Raw genomic sequence first — 19,959 nt, forward strand, 5'->3', positions numbered from 1 at the left:
AGGAGGGAGAGAGGCATGGGGCTGGGCCTGACACCCCTGGCTGGTGGCAGGCAGAGGGGCTGGCATGCTTAGCTGGTGGCAGGACAGAGGGGCTGGGCCTGGCACCTCTAGCTGGTGGTGGGACAGAGCTGCTGGGCCTAGTACCCCTATAGGAGGGAGGGGGCTGGGCCTGGCACACCACGCTGGTGGCATGCAAGAGGAAGGGGCAGGGCTGGGCCTGGCATTCCTGGCTAGTGGTGGACAGGGTTGGCACCTCTCATGGCACATGAGGGAGAGGTGGGGCTGGAGCTGGCACTCCTTTGGCAGGCAGGATGGGGCTGGGCCTGACACCCATAGGAGTGAGGCTGGGCCTGGCATCCCTATCTGGAGGTGGGCGAGGCTGGCATCCCAAGCTGGTGATGGGCAGGGCTGGACTTGGCCTTGCACCCCCACTGGTGGCAGGTAAGAGGAAGGGGTGGGGCTGGCTCAGGCACCCCTGGCTGGTGGTGGACGGGGCTGGGGTTGGGGCTGGGCCTGGCAGCAGACCCCTCGTGCGGGAGGTTTGGACGCTAGCTGTTTGTATTTTGCCTATACACTGCTTTGGACTACATTTCCCATCATGCTTTGAGGGTGTATCTACGTCACAGGAAATATACATCACTGCTTCCGGGCATCGCGAGGAAGGCATTGGGCCAGTACCTACAGACTGATTGATTCATTGAACATCTCTCAGTTGAATCTGTGGAGCCTCACAGAACAAGATGATGGCGCCACTCTCTGGGCCGGGCCAGGTAACTGCTGCTTCCCCCATCGGTGTCGGTCCCAACCGGCCGGGCGCGGCCTGGCTCTGGGCTCCAGCGGTGCGGTGTGACTGGTGGGCTCGGCGGGGCCGGGGCTCACGGGTACGGGGGGGTGCGCAGAGGGATGAAAGGCGATGATGGGCCGTGGCGGGAGGCTGAGCAGCGCGTGAGCGGCCGGAGACGTAACGTCATAATCTGCTCCTGCCGCTAAACCGAATTGCTGTTCGACAGTTAATGAGCTTGCGAACTGAGCATGCGCAATAATGTCTGCCGTCGTCTTTGCCTTTACTCCCGCTTACTGGGATTCCAGCGTGGTCCCTGCTGTTCCCGGGGGAGGGGCAGGATCGGGGGGAGCTGGGAACCCCGGAGGGTCAAACATCTGTTCTCGTTGCTGTTCTGTGGCTTACCGCTCTAAACCCAGTGGAAGGGGGAAGCATTAGATGTGATAAGCTAATTGTATTAAGGCTTTTGACCGTCCCATACGATAGTCTCATAAGCAAACTAGCAAAATGTTAGTGGTCTGCACGAAACTACTATACGGTGGGTGCACAACTGGTTGAAAGATATTCAGAGTTGCTGTGAATGGTTTGCTGTCAAAGTACATGGACATAGCTCAGTTCTGGGTCCTGTACTAGTCCATCTTTTCATTAATGAAATAGATAAGGAAGTGGAGAATGTGCTTATAAAATTTGTGGATGGTGCCAGCTGGGCAGGGGGAACGAGCATTTTGGTGGACAGGATTAGAATTCAAAGTGACCTTGACAAATGACAGAATTGGTCTAAAATCAACCATATGAAATTCAATAAAGAAAAGTGCAAAGTACTCATTTAGGAAGGAAACCTCAAATGCACAACTACAAAATGGGGAATAACCGGTTAAAGGATAGTACTGCTGAAGAGGATCTGGGGATTGTAGTGGATCATGAATTGAGCATGTATCAACAACGTGATGCCTTTGTGAAAAAGGTTAATAACATTTTGAGGTGTATTAACAAGTGTGTCATATGTAAGATACAGGAGGTAATTGTCCCACTCTACTCAGCCCAGATGAGACCCCCCCCAACTGGAGTATTGTGTCTACTTCTGGGTGCCACACTTCAGGAAAGATGTGGATAAACTGGAGAGAGTCCAGAGGAGAGAAACAATAATGATAAAACGTTTAGAAAACTTACCCAGTTTTTTTAACCTTTGGGTCATGTTTAGTCTTGAGAAAAAAGACTGAGGGGACCTTAATCCTTTATATTGGTTGGATGGGGTCCTAGTGCTGACCTTCCCTAGTTTGTCTTTTGGTGAAACTGAAGTGCCTTGTGTCCACTATGTATTTACAATGAGATGGCTAATGCATGTTAGTTACTCTATGGTAAAAACACACTGTCTTAGCATAGTTACAAACTATAATGCTGACTCGTATATTAGATATACCATTATTGTTCATGGCTTTGCAACTCTCATGCTGATTGTGTGGTGAATACTGCATCAGAAGTATTTGCATCTGATTTTCTGCAGCTTCCCATTTATATGGGTGTCATGGAAAACCAGTTGAAGCATTTTAATGTAAAGGAATTAACAGTGGCTTTTCCTCCCTCAAATTCCCTTATTCCCTTCCCTTAATCAGGGCTTGTCTACCTGAACACAATAGAGGGGTGAAGTTAATGCACATAATTTACAGCTCCTTAAATCGCTGTGTGGATGCTCTTGTTCATAAGTAAAGTGGCCTTAGTTTTGATGACAGGACAACCTAGAAGATTACAGGAGTCTTTCCCCAAAACATGATATATTAATCTTCCATCCTTTGATCTGTCTTGAATATTTTTAAAGGGTTTTATAGTCCCAGTGTAACTTAGTTTTGTTTTTTATTTGAAGACCAAAGAGAAGGCGGAAGCAGTGGAGCTTAACTTTTCAGAGTGTGGCTCTTTGTAAAAAGCCTTTACAGTATTTCACAGGTATCAGTTTTGTGCTGACAAAGTTTCACTATATGGTTCAAGGTTAATTTAAGGTGACCATGGTCCTTCTCTGCACTATGTGCTGTTCAGGACAATGAAGGCCTGACAGTGTCGTGGTAGATCCTGCCATGCATGCAGAGGTTGTTGGCACTCCCCTGTATAAGCAGAGTACACAAAGTGGTGGCACTCTTGTCCCATGAGAATGAATCTACAGTTTGGTGCTTTAAACTGTAAAAATTTCTTTTTGATCTCCGCTTCTATCTGCTTGCTAACCACACATGCTGTAAACCTTATCTTTATTAACTATGTGCTCCCAGGAAAATTTAACTTACAAACCCAGCATTATCTTACACCTCTCTTACATTATGATGGTAATATTAATGAGTCCTTAGTGTGATATGCAAGAACACCGTCTGCATAGGCTGCAACAAAAATATTTTCAGCTCACTTAACATTGTGATGTTATGTCTCAGCATATTTGAAAAGTGCTGTCAGAGATGTCCTGATCCAGAAATGGGGTGTGGCAGTTACTAGACATGTTCTGCATTTGTTTCTGATAAAGTTGCATAGGATGGCTTTCATTATAGGCAAGCTACCTGGCAGGTCATTCCCTCTTTACACACCTGATTGGCATAGCTATTAGGCCTTAAGGAGAAATGTTTTAAATATATCCGTTTGATAGCAGTGCCAGATCCTATACATGTCTGCTGTGAGGGGTGGTTTTGCTGACAACCCTGATTCTGAAGTGTTCTGAAAAGGATGCTGATGTTCTTATCAAGATCTGAAGAAGCCAGGCCCATACACTGTGTATTATAGAGATCGAGGACTAGATTCACAGAGATACTTAAAGGTCCAAGTTTTAGGTTTCACTGTGATTGCTAAAGCTTCGAATGAACCTTGTAGGTGCTTAAATTCACTCAGTGCCTACATTTTCAGGATAAAAGTTCCCAAGGTGCCTAACTTTCTGCCTTTTGAGCATGCGCAGTGCTTCCTTACTCTAAGCATCCAGATGCCTATCTCCTGCCTAAACTGCAGGGCAGTTCATGAAGGGAAGGAAAGATAAGTCAAGTGGTTGGAGGAGGTGGTGGTATCCACCTTATAACTTTTAGCACAGTGGGTAGAACACTCGCTATAGGCGCCTTCTCCTGCAAAGCTTCTGCTGTTAGTGCACCAGTGCTCACTAACCCCTCCCTGGCAGCGCAGATAAGTCTCTCTCCCCCCTCCCCTGCACGGAGCAGCCAGGGCTGGGTCAAATCAACCCCCAGAAATCTCCCCTGACTGCAGGAAGCTCTACACCTTGGGGGGGGGGGAGAAGGAGTCTGCATGAAGAGTGGGGTGGGGGTTCTGGGTGGGTGGGGTGGGGTTAGGTGCAGGGTGGTCAGGCAGACGGAGGAGCAGCGCCTCCCCTTCCTGGCCCCATTGCTCCTTAACCACAGGGGGGAGGGGTCACAGTACAGGAAGCTGCTCCCTCCAACTCCCTCCGCATCAAGCCTATTCCCCCCCCCCCTCGCACCCTGAACCCTCCCACCGAGCCTCACCCTCTGCATTGGGAGCCCCCTAAACAGCTGTATCCTGACCCCAACTCCCCCAGCACCCAGACTGCCTGCTGAGCCCCCACACCTCCTGCCCAGCTGAGCCCTAACTACCTTCACCTGGACTCCCCTACAGAGTCCCATTTCCCTTGCACCCAGAACCCCCCCAACGAGCCCCTTTGCATCCTGATCCCCCTCTCCCCACAAATACCTGGACCCCTCCACTGAGCTGCCCACACCCAGATTGTGCCACACAAAAGTAATGTACTCTTGAGGCAATTCTGCACCAAAAATTAAAAATTCTGTGCCTAAAAATTTTAAAATTCTGCATAATTTTATTTGTCAAAATAACACAATATAATCACTAATATTTTGATAAATAAAATTATGCAGAATTTTAAAATACTGTGCGCAGAATTTTTAATTGTTTTGGTACAGAATTCCCTCAGAAGTACTATTTAGTAAGTGGATGCTAATTCTTAACTCATTACAAATATTTCCAGCACTTGTTGAACAATATATAAGGTGTAGTGCAAGTCGTATCTTTCATAGTTTATTAATAAAAGATTCAAGATCTAATTGTCAACCCTTCTGTCTCCTAAACAGTGATGAAACCTGCTCCTTCAGAAGTGTGTGCTGCAGTAAAAAGGATACCGTTTGCATCCAGAATATTTCTTTCTCCAGCACCAATTTTCTGTCTCCTGTGACCATGGCAATAGCATTGAGAAGAGCTGTGTGGTCCAATACTGTGTGGATGCATGTAGCAACATTCTGTAGGCAGGCCTCAGTACAGAGTAAGAAATAGTGCTGCTTTATGAAAATCCTATGTTTAGAAATTTTCTGGTTTTCTTTTTTAAAAGACTCTTGCATTGGTACTTAGCTCTGAGCAAAGTTTATAGTAACACAGGCAGAGAAGTGACCTTTATATTTCACCTGGTTAAAGTTTGATATTTATGGAGTTATGTGCTGTGTTACTAAGTCACGTTTTGACTTGGTTGCCCTTGAAGTTTCCAGTGTTGAACTTTAAAATAGATTAGCTCCATTAACCAAGCTTTAAAGAGCATTTTAACTTTAGGAGACATCTGAGATTTGAAGACTTGATTTCTTAGGCTCATGTTTACCTTCTCTTGAACAAGAAGCAATAATATGCAATGTTGCCTGATTTTTGCAGTATTTCAGATTGGCTTTTGGGGAGGTGTTAGTTGAAGATAGCAATATGTGGAAGAAAAAGCGCTGGGTATCTGGAGTTGTAAGCACCGCCAAGGAAATCTTATAGTATCTCCATATAAAGTCGAAGATGAGCTATGTCACGTCTTCTAAAATGTGACAGCGAAAGTTGGAAGAAAAATGTTTTGACAGTCGTGCTGATTCTGGGTTTTCTGCTTTCCAAACTCCTTATTGTTTCCTGTGAATGTAATTCAGAGCTTGAAGTGTAGTGGTAATCTCTTGCTACACTGAAGCTGTAAGTGTAATGAACACCAGGAAATGCCAACAAAAGTAGAGTTTTGCCAGTAAAACTTTCTGTTGTAGACTAGGCCTAGCTTTAGGTTTCTGTGCCTGTTCTTGTGAAATATGTGGGAAGTAAGACACTTGTGTCATATCTGCCATAAGCAACGGAGTATTAATATTTAACAATATCCATACTTATAGTAAACAGTAAAATAATTGAACATTAGAAGAACTGTACCCAGACTAGTTACTTTTATGATCACTTTCAAATATCAGTAATGAGTTTGACGTTCATGAGCCTAATTTCTTACACAGATATGCATGTCATCCTAATAAATCCCTGAAAAATGTCAGTTTAAAAAAAACCATAAATCTAAGTTCAGATTACTACTACACATACTTCTTGATAAAATCATCTTCAAAGTGGAGACGCACTGAAACTCAAATATTTAAAAATAACAAACCCACACAAGTGGAAGAGTACATCATAAGATAGCTATAAAATGTATGAGTTTACTACCCTGTGATCTGGCCAGAACCAGAAACAATGAAGCATGAGCTCATGAATTACTGTTGAACTAAAACCCCACACAGTTTCGGGGAAAAGTGAAGATGCTGCAATTCTATGAAACATGAAAGCATTTTTGGAATTGGATGTTGTCATGGATAACAGTCTTTGTATTCATAATTTCTCATTCTATACATCTATTAGCCCAGCAAAGCAAGGTTCTACATAACTTCTTGGCATTTCTATTTGTCTGTATGTAATGCGATAATTTGTGAACACTGCATCTGATCAATTCCAACATTTCAGGGAATGTTCTAGGCATCAGTGGGCAGAATCCTATTGATTTTGGTGAAAATCGGAAAACCAGGACAGCCTGCTTTACAGGAAAATCAGACTGCCTAGTACTGCAAGGCAAAGGAATCTCTGTGGTGCCCCCTGCTGCTGCATATCAGAGGCAGTATCTTAACTTGCATGGGGAGATTGTCCGTAGCCTGGAGTATAAGAAAAGTAAGCGTTTTAGAGGAAGGAGTTTTGGGAGTCAGGGAGAAACAGGGACATGGAGCAGGGAGGAGTGGGGTTGGGGGAAGCAGCAGGAACTGGAAGATAGTGGGGTGGGAGGGGAAAGCAGGGACCTCGGGGCGGAGTGGCAGGGGGTTGGGAGTTGTGGTGGTGGGGAGTGATGAGGAAGCAGGGACCAGGAATGGGGGAAGTAGAGATAGAAAAATCAGGGACTAAAAGTGGGGGGGCAGGGCAGAGACTGTCTATAACAAACCCTAGGGTTTCAGCTCAACCTCTGCAAAAATTGCCTGGAAGGAGAAAGGCAGGCCCTGTGTTTGTGGGAACTGATTCCCAGCCAGGGCTTTGGGCAAGGGGATCAACTTCTGGGATCAGGTGAGAAGAGGAAGGAGGCATAGGCTGAGTAACTAGAGGGTAAATGGCAAGGCAGCTCTATGAGCAGGGGCTGGGGAATGTAACCTCCACCTCCCCAATCCCTATTTCTGCCTCCCTCATGGTCCCGTCATCACTCCTGTACACACACTTGAAGTAGGCAGCAGCTTAATATGGGGCTTTCTCTAATTGAGTGCAGAGTTTGGCCTACAGAAGCAACAAAGTAATGCAACCCTATAATATAGCAGTGTTTTTATTTCATTGGGCAAGAAACTATTACTTTAGGAGTAGTGTGCTTGGTTTGGTATGGTATGGGTTTTTTGCAACTTCTTAGAGTACCACAAGGATAACCCTGGGATAGCACCCAAGTACTGGGCCATTTGCAGTTCTAGAAATATGTATTATAATAGGATCGAAATATTGGCATGATATTCAAGACACTTTTTAAATGGATTCGTTAAACTTAAACTGAATGTGCATTTCTGGTTGAGCTCACTCATGTTTGAGATAACGGAATGCAGGTGTAAAGTTAAATTTGTTGCAGTTTCATTTGTTCTCACTGATGTTTTTTCTCATCTTTGCAGATGGAGCAGTGCATTGTGCTCGCCATAAATCTACATATTCAGTCCTTCCAGAAGACTATAACTGGTACACAATCAAATCTATTTTGACCAACTATGGACTTCATTTGACCCATAGCTTCAGGGATAAATATTGGAGTAATTGCCCTATCTGCTGTTAGTCTTGCTGTTTTCTTTATGCCAATTATTCCTTTTGCAAGTTTTGGATTGATCTAGCCATTTTCTGAAGAGCCTTGTTTCTAGACATAAGGCTTGTGAAACTAACGTTCAAAATGTGAATTAAGTGAAAAATCAATGCAGTGTTGTCTTCTATAGACAAAGGGCTGTTGTGCCTCTGCTGATATTCATAGGTTTGTCAAGAGGCCCGGTGAAATTAAAGAGCATGGCTGCTTTTCAGTACTTAGGCAAAAGTACTGGCACGTCCATGCAGCTGCTTAAAGTTGAGTAGCAACATAATCAGTTACTGGAGTTCTTTACTGGGTAGAAATCTAAAAAAGGTGGGGAAAGGAGGTTCATAGACTTTAAGGTCAGAAGGGACCGTTATGATCATCTGGTCTGACCCCCTGCATGCTGCAGGCCACAAAGCCATCCCTACCCCTTCCCTTGACTCTGCTGTTGAAATCCCCAAATCCTGTGGCTTAGTGACTTCAATTGGCAGAGAACCCTCTTGCTAGCGATCCCTGCCCCATGCTGCGGAGGAAGGCGAAAAACCTCCAGGGCCTCTGCCAATCTACCCTGGAGGAAAATTCCTTCCCGACCCCAAATATGGCGATCAGTAAAACCCCGAGCATGTAGGCAAGAGTCTCCAGCCTGACCCTTGTTAGCCATTATACTATTTACCTGCAATGGCACGGTATTCCTTTGGCTAAAATCATGTTTTTCCATTAAACCATTCCCTCCATAAACTTATCTAACTTAATCTTAAAACCAGACAGGTCCTTTGCCCCCACCGTTTCCCTCGGAAGGCCGTTCCAATATTTCACCCCTCTGACGGTCAGAAACCTTCGTCTAATTTCAAGCCTTAACTTCTGCACGGCCAGTTTATATCCATTCGTTCTCGTGTCCACATTAGTACTAAGCTGGAATAATTCCTCTCCCTCCCTTGTATTTATCCCTCTGATATATTTAAAGATAGCAATCATATCCCCCCTCAGCCTTAGAATAGTGTCTATGAGGTGAGAGGGGTCTACACTAACGGGCTCTCCAGGGAAGATGAGACAAGCCTCATCTCTTCCAGCAGAATGAGTTTGGTGGAGCTTCACATTTATCATGCTTACTATGTAGAAGCTGACTGGTAGGGCCTAGCACTTGGTAGAAATCCCTGCTCCCTTTCCTGCCCAGTGGATTAGAGGTGCTGGACTCTTTTGTAGGGCATTGGCCCTGGAATTTATTGAGGGGGCTAGTTGCCATGGTCTTTCGTGCTTTATTTCTGGCTTCTAGGTATCTTGTAGACATTTTAAGCCTAGTTTCTAAATATTTTCAAAAAAACAAACAAGATACAAAATACTACAAGGAAACTATCTGGAAATCTTATGCACTTAACCGTGGTGCTGGGTACAATTTTCAAAGATGTCTAAATGACTCGGAAGTCTAAGTCCCATTGAAAGTCAGTGGTTCTTAGTCTGCTAAATCACTTAGAGTAAAATTTTCAAGATGTCTTTTCAACTTTAGATAGCAAACTTATGCACGTAATACCCTAGACTTTCCGCCCGTTTCTTGGTCAGCCAGTCTGACTCATGTCTCTTCCAGAGTGCTCTCACCTGAGCAAGAGGGTGGACTTGATAGGAATAAGGGCATATACTGATCTGTATAATGTTTTCATCATTTATAGTAAAGTGGAACTTGCCATGACATCAGATGGAAGGACAATTGTCTGCTACCATCCTTCAGTTGAAATTCTATATGAGCACACACAGGTATATACAGATTTGCACAACTATGTTTCCTGTTTGCTTGAAAGCACAGACAATCTTTAATTTGGCTAACAATGTTCTTTTGGGCTATCCCTTTTTTAGCTCTCATTAAGTGTCTCAGTATACTGGATAACATGGCCAGAATATTGTGATATGAATTTGGCTACTATCTAGAGCAGGGGTGGGCAAAATTTTTGGCCTGCGGGCCACATAAGGTTTCCAAAATTGTATGGAGTGCCGGTTAGCGGAGGCTGTGCCTCCCCAAACAGCCAGGCGTGGCCCAGCCCTGCCCCCATCCGACCCCCCCCCAGCTTCTCGCTCCCAACAGTCCCCCAGGACTCCTGCCCCATCCAACCTCCCATTCCCTGTCCCCTGACAGCCCCCAGAACCCCATCCAACCCCTCCTCTCATTCCTGACTGCCCCCCCGGGACCCCTACCCCCATTCAGCCCCCCCATTCCCTGCCCTCCGACTACCCCGACCCCTATCCAGGGCTCTGCCCTGCCCAGCCCCCTGAACTCCCCTGCCCTCTATCCAACCCCCCTTGCCCCCTTACCGCGCTGCCTGGAGCACCGGTGGCTGGTGGCGCCACAGCCACACTGCCCAGAGCACTAGGACAGGCAGCTGCGCCGCCCAGCTGGAGCCAGGCATGCTGCAGAGCAGCTCATAGCACCGGGTCAGGCCCTGGCTGTGCAGCTGCGCTGCCCCAGGAGCTCGCAGCCCTGCTGCCCAGAGCATTGGGACGGCAGCAGAGCGAGCTGTGGCTGCGGGGGAGGGGGAATAGCAAGGGAGGGGCTGGGTGCTAGCCTCCCGGGGCAGGAGCTCAGGGGCCGGGTAGGAGGGTCCCGCGGGCTGTAGTTTGCCCACCTCTGATCTAGAGGTAGTTCAAACTGTTGTTGGGAGCAGGGAAAATGTACTATTGAGATGGGTACAGTATATGAACCTGAATGAACAAAGCTGGGTTTTCCTCCTGACTGCCACTCACTCCTGTGTGATCACTTCATCTCTCTGTGCTATAGAGTCCACAGGAGAGATTCACCTGCAGGGGATGCAGACAGATTCCCCTGTAGGCATGGGGGATACAATTCTGGGAAAGAGATTTACAACCAGAGTAGGACAGGCACAGAGTAGATTGATTTTAATCAAAGCGAATCTGGTAGTCTATGGGAGCCTAAAACCTTAGATTTTGATAATTTTCTTTACATCATTTGTGCCCTTTGTATTCCTTGCACTTATTCAACTTGGATAAGATAAAACAGACTAAATAGACTTTTTGTTTAGAGACAGTTTCACTTTCTAATTCTTGTGCAGTAGTAAAATACTGCAGTGATGGATTGTGAACAGTTCAGGGAAGTGGTTAAATGTTTTAATTAGAGTTAAAAAATACTAAAAGCTTACTAAAGTAATGTGCTCATTACTGATGATATTGTAGCCCATACCTCGACCAGATCCAGTGGATAACAAAGAAGAAACACATGATCAAGTACTGAAATCTAGATTGGAAGTGAAGGAGCTAAAGAATAGCAAAGGTCCTACATTTGAGGAGCTCAGCAAAATGTTTTATACAACAAAACATCGCTGGTACCCTGTGGGACAGTAAGTGTCTTTTCTGAAGTATTTGTCCTTTGGGGGTTGAAGGGAAAGAGGAATAAATAACATGGGCTAAATTCACTCCTACGGTAACTCATTAGGTATGACATAATAGTTTGATGCTAATTACTAAGTATTTTACATAACACTTAATTTTACATAGGGATAAATTCCTTAAGGAATTTTCACTGGCGATACGGTCTTAGAATTGCACCAAAAAGGGTATTGTATAGTAATGTCAAAGGAGATTATTTTTCTTCATCTGATTGATTAGATGATAATTCTTGTATTCTTCGTTAATGTCTCACTGTGAAACCAATCTATTATGTAAAGTACATTTGACCAAGAACATTAGTTTCTGCCTAATATCTCTGTCGATTAGACCTGCTCTGAGCAGGGTTAGATGACACAGTGCTTACCAGTGACAGTCTACACTAGGGCTTCCAACATTCCGAACAACAGTGGAGCTACACCAATATCAGCAACGCTGATAAATTTGGTAATATGTCCGTAGTGTAGACAAGACCTTAGTTACTGACCAAAGTGGGAGAACTGAGGTCAAATTATTTTCTTTTCGGAGACTTATAGCCTTTGGGAAATTAAAATTCTCAGCATTATCTACCCTTTTTGAATACTTACCTCCTCCAGTGATAACTTTCTAGAATCCTTCCTAGTAGCAGTTGCTTTTAGAGTCTTAAGTTACTGTGAAACACCGTGGATGCTCCTTTGTCTCAAAGGGCCTGTGATAGGGAAGCATTGTCAGCTCTTATATTTGCAGTCTCTTAAAAGATAAGATTTGTGAGGAGGAAGCACTCCTGATCAAGTTACTTCCACTTTAGGCACTATCTATGTTCAGCTGTGCCAGTGGAAACAAAGCCTGTTTTAGCTTCTGTTGAGAGTCCTTTCTAAAGTGGCTTCATAAAACTTTAAGTTGGCTGAAATTAACAGAGAACTGAAGAGCTGGTCCAAATTCTTCCCTGAATGACTGCCGTTATATAAGAAAGAGCATATGGGATTAGATGAGGAAGAATTGATTGTAGAAACTTGTAAAAACTCTGCTCTTTCGCAATAAGCAACAAAATTTCATTTTCTTGTATATGAAATCAGGGATATCTTCTTCTGATTTAGTGTAGTGCTAGTTTTAGTTGAAAGGACACTGTCCACTTGAATTTTTAGTGAAATTGACTATTTAAAAAATACCAGTTAGGCCATACCTTTTTTTTTTTTTTTTTAAAAGGATGTTCTGATTTTGTTTTAAATGCATTTAGAAAGTGGGAGGGAGTCATTGATGGAGTCATATGAGCAGATCCTTATGAAGGATCAGGTCATTTTTTATTTTCTTGAGTTTTAAGGACCCTTTTCAGCAAGGGAAAAGCTATCTGACCATCTAGTGAAATGAATTTTATCCAAAGTGCTGTCACGTGCATAGAATAAATAAACTTGGAAAAACTGAAGTTTTATTTGCCAATCGCTTTTAATAATCTTGGTCGTGGTGGTTGTAACTAAAGTAGGTACAAGATTCAGATGTGAATTTTCAAGTTGGTTGTATTGTGTACTTGTTCATGCAGCAGTAGAAGGGGCAGTGTTATTTATGTAGGTAACACCTTGTGAACAGGAGACAAATGTGTTGATCAGCTCGTGTATCTTTTTATAGCACTACTAATATGTAGGCTGTAGACTACTGGTTACAAACAAATCCTGACAGGAAAAATCCAAGAATACGTTCCAAATTATCACTGCAATTCTTTTTTCTTCCAGGTATCAGAGAAGACGCAAGAAACTCAATTCTCCTAAAGACAGATGATTACAATAATTTGTGTCTCTGCTTTGTGTCATTAACCATACTGGAAATTAAACCACGAAAACAGGAGTTTTGCTGATCAATACTGTATTAGTGTTATCATTAGTCTTTTCCCCATAAATAAAACTTGATTCTGGAATTCTTGTATGGGTAGGAACAGATGATCAGGATGGAAAGGTCCAGCAACAGAGCTGAATGCCTCCAGCTTCCTAGAAGCAGGGCCAGCTCCAGGCACCAGCTTAACAAGCAGGTGCTTGGGGTGGCCAAGGGAGAGGGAGCACCTTCGGCAATTCGGGGGCGGCAGGTCCCTCACTCCCTCTAGGAGCGAACGACCTGCTGCTGAACTGCCGCCGCCGATTGCGGCCTTTTTTTTTTTTCCCCCCCTCCCCAGTTGCCACTGCTGATCGCGGCTGCTTTTTTTTTTTTTTTTTTTTTTTTTTTGCTTGGGGCGGCAGAAATGCTGGAGCCAGCCCTGCCTAGAAGACTGAAATTAAATAAGTGAAACACAGATGACCTTTAAGATTGAGATGAAAGAATATTAGGCTCCTACAGCTGTTGATGGTTGCAAGTAATGTAATTGCCTCCAGGTACCACCTTACAAGTGTCTAAAATTATCATCTCTTACAGAAACTGGCTAGCTCTAGTTACAGCTTAGTTTCAAGGTATAATTACTCATATTTTTACAGACTGCCTGGAGCTCCCAAATGTAGCTATTTATAAAGCTAACATTCAGTAAGGTCATGTCAGATGCACATGACTGTATGGTTGTAACTGTGTGGAGGAAGGGATGTGTGCCATGGCAGGGTAGTCACTGAAGATACCAGAGCCTTTCCACCTTGGGAAGGCTTGGCCCTTAAACACTTTTTCTAGAGTTTCTCTAAAGTTCAGAAGATTTTGAGGTTTATATCCTCCATGTTCTAGTTGAAGTTTGCCTCATGTGAGTGAAATTTGTGGGTAGTCAGGACAGTGGAAGATAGGGTTTGACTACAGGCAATTTGAACTAATCGGTAGCATTAATCTATGACAAGCTTAGCTGCCTTTTGGACCCTGGAAGGCTGAAAGCCTGGCAAATACTCCATTTTATGGGACGGGGCAGAGTACTGAAACCAGACCCATTTAATCTGTTTAATGAAAGAAATGACTCCTGCTGTAAGGCACTAAGTATAAATACATATAAATATTCGTTAGCTGTATTTGACATTACTTCTGAACATTTCAGTGTAACTGAAGCTCGGTTCCAGGCTAACATCTAAAATGTCTGTATAGTGCCTAGCAAAATGGGGCTGGGGCATTTGGGGTAGCTTGCTTTTTTTGTTTTTTCATGGTAGCCTCCAGCAACCATTACACAGATTCTATTCCTACATCTCTTTGTCCTCTGGGCTTTTAAGGCCTGACCTACCTAGGGGAAAAAATGTCATGGTTGCTGGACATTGAGTCTGTCCATTGTCCTACCCACACAATTGCATTGCCTCTGTCATACTGCCAGATCAGATTCCAAGGCCAAAAGCAATCATGATCATCTAGTCTCACCTCGAGTGTGTTACCTGTTAATTTTCATAGACAGTTGAGTACCGCACAGGTTTAATCCTCAATTCATTTTGATCACTGTTTCTGCAAACAAGTCCAATTTTTTTTTGTAATAAATTACAACGCATTTTATTTCCATAAGGGAGAGGGAGTGGAAAAATTGGTCAGTCTGCTGTAAGGTTAACCTCCTCTAAAGAGCTATGTACATTAAGGAGGTTGCTGTAAATAATAATTAATGGGATAATGAAGATATTCTTACCAAAAGAAATAGAGCAGAAGTGATGTGTGAAGTTGAAAGTTCCGGTACATGAAAACTGGTAGCAAATAATTCTATATTATTTTAGCACATGACAGTGAATGGTGACTTTTGTGCAAGATATAGTATATACTCCTGGAAAAACTATACAGAAGGTAATTCAATGTATTTAGATGATAAACAGTTTAATCTGTAAAATTCAAAATTTTAAAAAAGTTTTATCCAAATCTAAATGCAAGTTGGTTGGTTTGACCAACCCCCCACCCCAAAACAGACATTCTTGCTAGCAGAGTATGAAGTAGTCGCACTCCCTCCTGCTGCTGTGCAGTAAAGATAGCTGGTTTAAAATTAATTCTGAAATTGTGCAAGACAATACACCAGCCACTGATTATGCCTCCTTTAGTATTTGGGGGCATAGTTAAAGTAGGCCTGACATAGTGGGGGAGATTAGATGCCATTAACATGGTAATACTCTGAACCTAACTTTCCTTCTGAATATATTGCTCCTACCTTTTCATGCTGTCTTACAACGAAATTAATGCCTTGCCAAGTTTTCCCATGATAAGTAAATAAGACTTGATCTTTACCTGTTTGTTTTTTCCTTCAAATACTCAGTGATAGTGTGATGCTGTCCTGCAAAATCCCCTGATGAGAACTGACTTGCTATGTTTGGAATTGCCTTTCACCCTTCCAGTTGGCATTATTTCATGCAGTGGTTTTCCCCAAACTTATTAAGTATGCAGAGTGTCCTGAGCATTAGGTACTACAATGATACGCTATAGAAAACCCTAACAGAGATGAATTGTTTGAGTACTGGAAGTTTTAATCACCAAGCCTAAATCTACCCCTCCTTGGCTTAATCCCAAATTTAAAAAACTACTAGATTCTCTGATTAAATTGTCTTCTTTAGACTTTCCATTTCTCTCCCCTCCCCCATCCAAAACTTATTTTATGGTGCCCAATATCTTTCTCCATTATAACAGTTTGCTTTACAGAAATCTCATGTTAGAATCATTACGTGCTACTCTTCCCCCTTCTTTGCATCTTAAATTCAGTTAGTTTGTGGTCAAATATCCTCAGCTAGAGTTAAAAATGTCTGAGATGTCTTGGGGAGGGGGTATATCTACACTGCAGCTGGAAGCATCCTCTCAGGCCCCCTGTACAGACATGCTGGCAAGGCTTGAGCTAGAGCAATTAAAATAGCAGTGGGCTTGAGAGCCCACTCTCTAGCCCAAACTGCAAAGTCCACAGTTCTAAGGCCGCTACCTCGAGTCCTGCTGGTGGAAGTCTGTCTACCCAGCCTGGGTGGCTCAGTCCCAGCTGCAGTGCAGAGATATCCTTGGTGGCTAAAAATCTTCAAGATTTAAAATAATCGCTATTAACAGTATTATCTCTTCTCTCCAATTCTGCGATATTCAGAGTCTAAAACACACCCTTACTATAAAGTCCCCTCTGCTTTCTTGTTTTCCTTGTATTAACCCATAGTCTTTGGTGGTGTATGTAGTGTCAGAAGTATCCATTCTGCCTTTTCCCATCTCCTGATTTTTTTCCAGGTTATCATCCTATACCAACATTCCAGTTGGATGCTCTAAAACAAAAATCAGTCAATGGTAGATTTTTTTAGGATTCTCTTCCATGCTTTAAACAGCTTATGTAGAGGCTAGCAAGAGAGCTTTCCGGACTATTGTTTCAGTTCACTTGGACTTACAGTTTTGAGCTTAACCATATTTTTGTTTAATTGTAGTGTCTAGGAGCCCTAGTCCTAAAGCAGGACTCCACTGTGCTAGGCACTGTACAAACACAGAACAAAAAAGACTATCTGTGCCCCCAAAGAACTTACAATCTAAGTACAAGACAGGAGATAACAGATGGGTACAAACCTAACCGACTGGGGAGTACAACGGAGTTTGAATGGTTCAGGATTCACTTGAAACTAGTCAACCAAGGTCCATTTGAAGTCAGACCAGAATTACCAAAATCTCTTACAAATTTGGCCCCAGTGTTATGTTTGTAATAAAACCGGAAAGCAGACAAATTTCTGAGTTAAGAGTTTTGTACAGCTCTATTAGACACTTCCTTGTGTTTTGCATGCACCTGTATCTGATACTGCTTTTTTTTTTAATGCTGCCTTTCAAACCCTGCCCCTATCTGTGGTCACAGAGAGTTTGGTATCCTACATCCTTCTAGCTTACTGTGGTCTTCATTTTTTTTCTGATTTTAAACCCTTTATGCTTGCTACCCTCTGACTGGGGAAAGTTTGATTTCAGTCCAATACCAAAGAAAGCTTGTTCCCAGGTCTTATATCATTTAAGTGGATTGAGTTATTTATCTTCAAGTGCAAGGAAGATGGTTTCATCTTAATAAACAGTCCAAACCTCCACAAACACACCTGAGACATCACAGCAATGCATGAGAGGAGGTTTTCATTTGTCAAAACAGGCCTTCCCTTTCCCAGGTATGAATGATGTGATTCTGTAGATCAGTGGTTTCCAAAGTGGGGTGCGTACACCTCAAGGAGTGTGCAAGAGGATCCTTGGGGGGGGGGGGGGCACAGTAGGAGGAGGTTTTTTTGTTTGTTTTTTTGCACTTCAGCAGTTCGGGTGGGAGTCAGGTTTTTTTTTTTTTTTGGCGCGCTTCGGCGCAGCAGGGGGTGCGTACTCAAGTTTTTTACTGATAGGGGTGCGCGATCAAAAAAGTTTGGAGACCACTGCTGTGGATTACTAATAGAACCAGCAGAGGGCAGTCTTGTACAAGAGTTCAATTAGACTAGTCTCAAAGCAGATCTAGAATTTAGAGTTGTATCCTGGAATATTGTGAAAGGAGGGACGGTGGAAGTGTGCATGACTTTTTTTTTTTTAATAGCTTTTTCTGACGTAGACTCGTGGCTTTGAAATACTTAAGAGACTAGGAATAACCCATCCATATGTATGCAGCAAGCCAGGTATACCTTGCATGTTGAGGATGGAGGGGGCATGAAGGGGGCTGTGGTTTGAATGGGAGTGTGAGTTCTTCTGTTGTGGGCTGAGTGGTGCTAATGGCTGTTGCTAGGGTTATTTGCTAGTTTTAGTTGATTTGGTTTTAGTAATTTATGCCAAAGATACTGGAGAGCCATTTTATACTTTTTAAAATGAAGAGTAATCTAATAATCAACACTGTTACTTTGAAAAATGCATTCGGTAGGCAGTGGGCAGGAATCAGGTAGAAGGAGGTGCTCTCATTCCCTGCACCAGAGAAAAGAGGATACTCACTTGATTTCTTTGCTACCAGGAGTGGATCTGTGGCAAGCAAGTAGCTTGAAGTGTGTAGGGACACACATGCACAAAAAGAGAGGCTTTGAGATGAATAATACCCCTGATGCTGTTTAAGTCAGTGACCCAGCCTTGGGAATAGCTCCTCTCCCCCCCAGCATGTAGAGAGTTCAGATAAATGTATTGACTATACATTACAATAAAAGGCAAAGCAGACCTATTGTCAGCCATTACTGTAAAAGACTCCCCCAACTACAAAGACAGACTCTCCAATTCAGCTCTCCCTCTCCTCCTCCGGAAAGCTTGAATTAGATTGGAGGATGTTTTAAAGTGAACACATCTGGGTTTTGTTTCACCAAGGCGTTTTCATACAGGTTAAGGCCAGAAGGGCCCATTAGATCTAGTCTGAGCTCCTGCATGTCACAGGCCATTGTCATCCAGTTATCCTTGTATTGAGCCAATAAGCAGGAGTGAAAGTAAGGTGGTATGGGCTGGTACACCGTACCAGTAAAAAGTAGCCGCCAGTACTGGCCTGTACCGCTGACTTAGCACTTTAATGTTGGTGCCCCATTTGCGCCCCCTGCATCAGCTTTCATTGACTTCTATTTTTAATACAATTTAGAGTCTTAGAACTACCATATTTAACTATCATATTTAGAACACTGCACAGTAGAAAACAAATGAAAATGGCTCATACAACAAGCACGATGGCCTGCAGGTTTGACTTCTGTGGTTCTTAGGCTAGTAAAAAGTGGGCCACCCAATTTTGATTTGAGGCATAGCATGATATAATTGGGATATTATAGTCATGTTTTATTGTTTCTCATATAACAAGGGTGATATCACAAAGGGCCTGTAAAAGGGCACTCACCTCTTGAAGCTTCCAAGCAACTGGATGGGGTATTGCAATCCTTTTCTTGCCCTTAGTGACCCTTGCAGGCTGCTGACTGATCTTGGCAGGTCTTCAGTGGTTTGGCCTTCTAGTGAAGTCACACAAATCTAGTCTGGGATATTAAAGAGTCCTGCAAATAAGTCTTTGCCCTTGCTAGGTGCTTCAACCAAGCTCTGAGCCCTTTAAATTCAGCTCTTTGTTTGGGCTCCCAAATCAGCCCTGCCCCCTTTTGGAGTTTATGCCACTTTACCTGTGGCCAGTAGGTTCCAACCCAGGAACCCTATACACAGCAGCCACATACTGCTCAAATCCAATCAACTGTTGCTGTTGGGTCCTTTTATCTCCAGCCCAATCTCAGGGTCAGCATCCTCAGGTTCTTCTCCCACTGCAATCTTAGTGTAAGTTCAGTCAACCATAACCTCTTCTTTTTAGGCTCCTTTGGCCAAAGAAGAGCTCCCTTCTTCACTCTTCTGGTCCCAGTCAGGAACTAATGGGCTAAGGCCCTGCATCTCCTTTTATCTGAGCTTGCTGGGCACTGATTTGCTGTTTGTAGCCTTGGAGGACCAGGACTTTCTAGCTTCAAAGATGGCTGCCCCAGTGATGCCTCTCTAGGCAGGCCTGGAGGACCTACCTTTGCTGCTCTTCTCCTCCCACCTTGCTGCTTCCTGGGACAGGGTGTGGCAGAAGGGGCCATAAAGCCCTGTTACACCGCGTCCCAGAGGCATATCATCAGTCTGATTGCAAATTGGTCCTGTTTACAGTATTAGTCTAGATGTGTATGTAGTAGGTTTGGGCTGAGGTTCGGCCCTCAGCGGGGCTGTGGGGTGTCCCAGTACCTCACTCTGGTCTGGCGGTAGTCCGGGGCAAAAGGCACACAGTTAAGGGCTCAGGCCCATAAGCAGGGGCGGAGTCCAGAGGTCCGAAACCCAGGCCCTTAAGCAAGGGCTGAGGGCAAAGTCTATAGCGGCCCGGGTCCTAAGTCAGGGCGGGGCAGTAATCAAATAGTCAATTAGCGGCCCAGGCGCTGAAGCTGGGGCTGGGTCAGTAGCAAAT

The 19,959-nt window shown here is 43.9% G+C and overlaps 1 protein-coding gene across 1 annotated transcript; it reads left to right on the forward strand.

Moving 5' to 3' along the window:
- The first annotated feature begins 626 nt into the window (after positions 1-626).
- MRPL42 (mitochondrial ribosomal protein L42) lies at positions 627-13,066 on the forward strand. Its single transcript, XM_034772729.1, has 6 exons — positions 627-770; positions 4,861-5,048; positions 7,684-7,747; positions 9,512-9,596; positions 11,025-11,188; positions 12,941-13,066. The coding sequence occupies exons 2-6, from the start codon at positions 4,964-4,966 to the stop codon at positions 12,984-12,986; spliced, it is 444 nt and encodes a 147-aa protein (XP_034628620.1). The 5' UTR covers positions 627-770; positions 4,861-4,963; the 3' UTR covers positions 12,987-13,066.
- The last annotated feature ends 6,893 nt before the right edge of the window (positions 13,067-19,959 follow it).

The sequence above is a fragment of the Trachemys scripta genome, chromosome 1 (assembly GCF_013100865.1).
Source record: "Trachemys scripta elegans isolate TJP31775 chromosome 1, CAS_Tse_1.0, whole genome shotgun sequence".
Classification (NCBI taxonomy): domain Eukaryota; kingdom Metazoa; phylum Chordata; order Testudines; family Emydidae; genus Trachemys; species Trachemys scripta.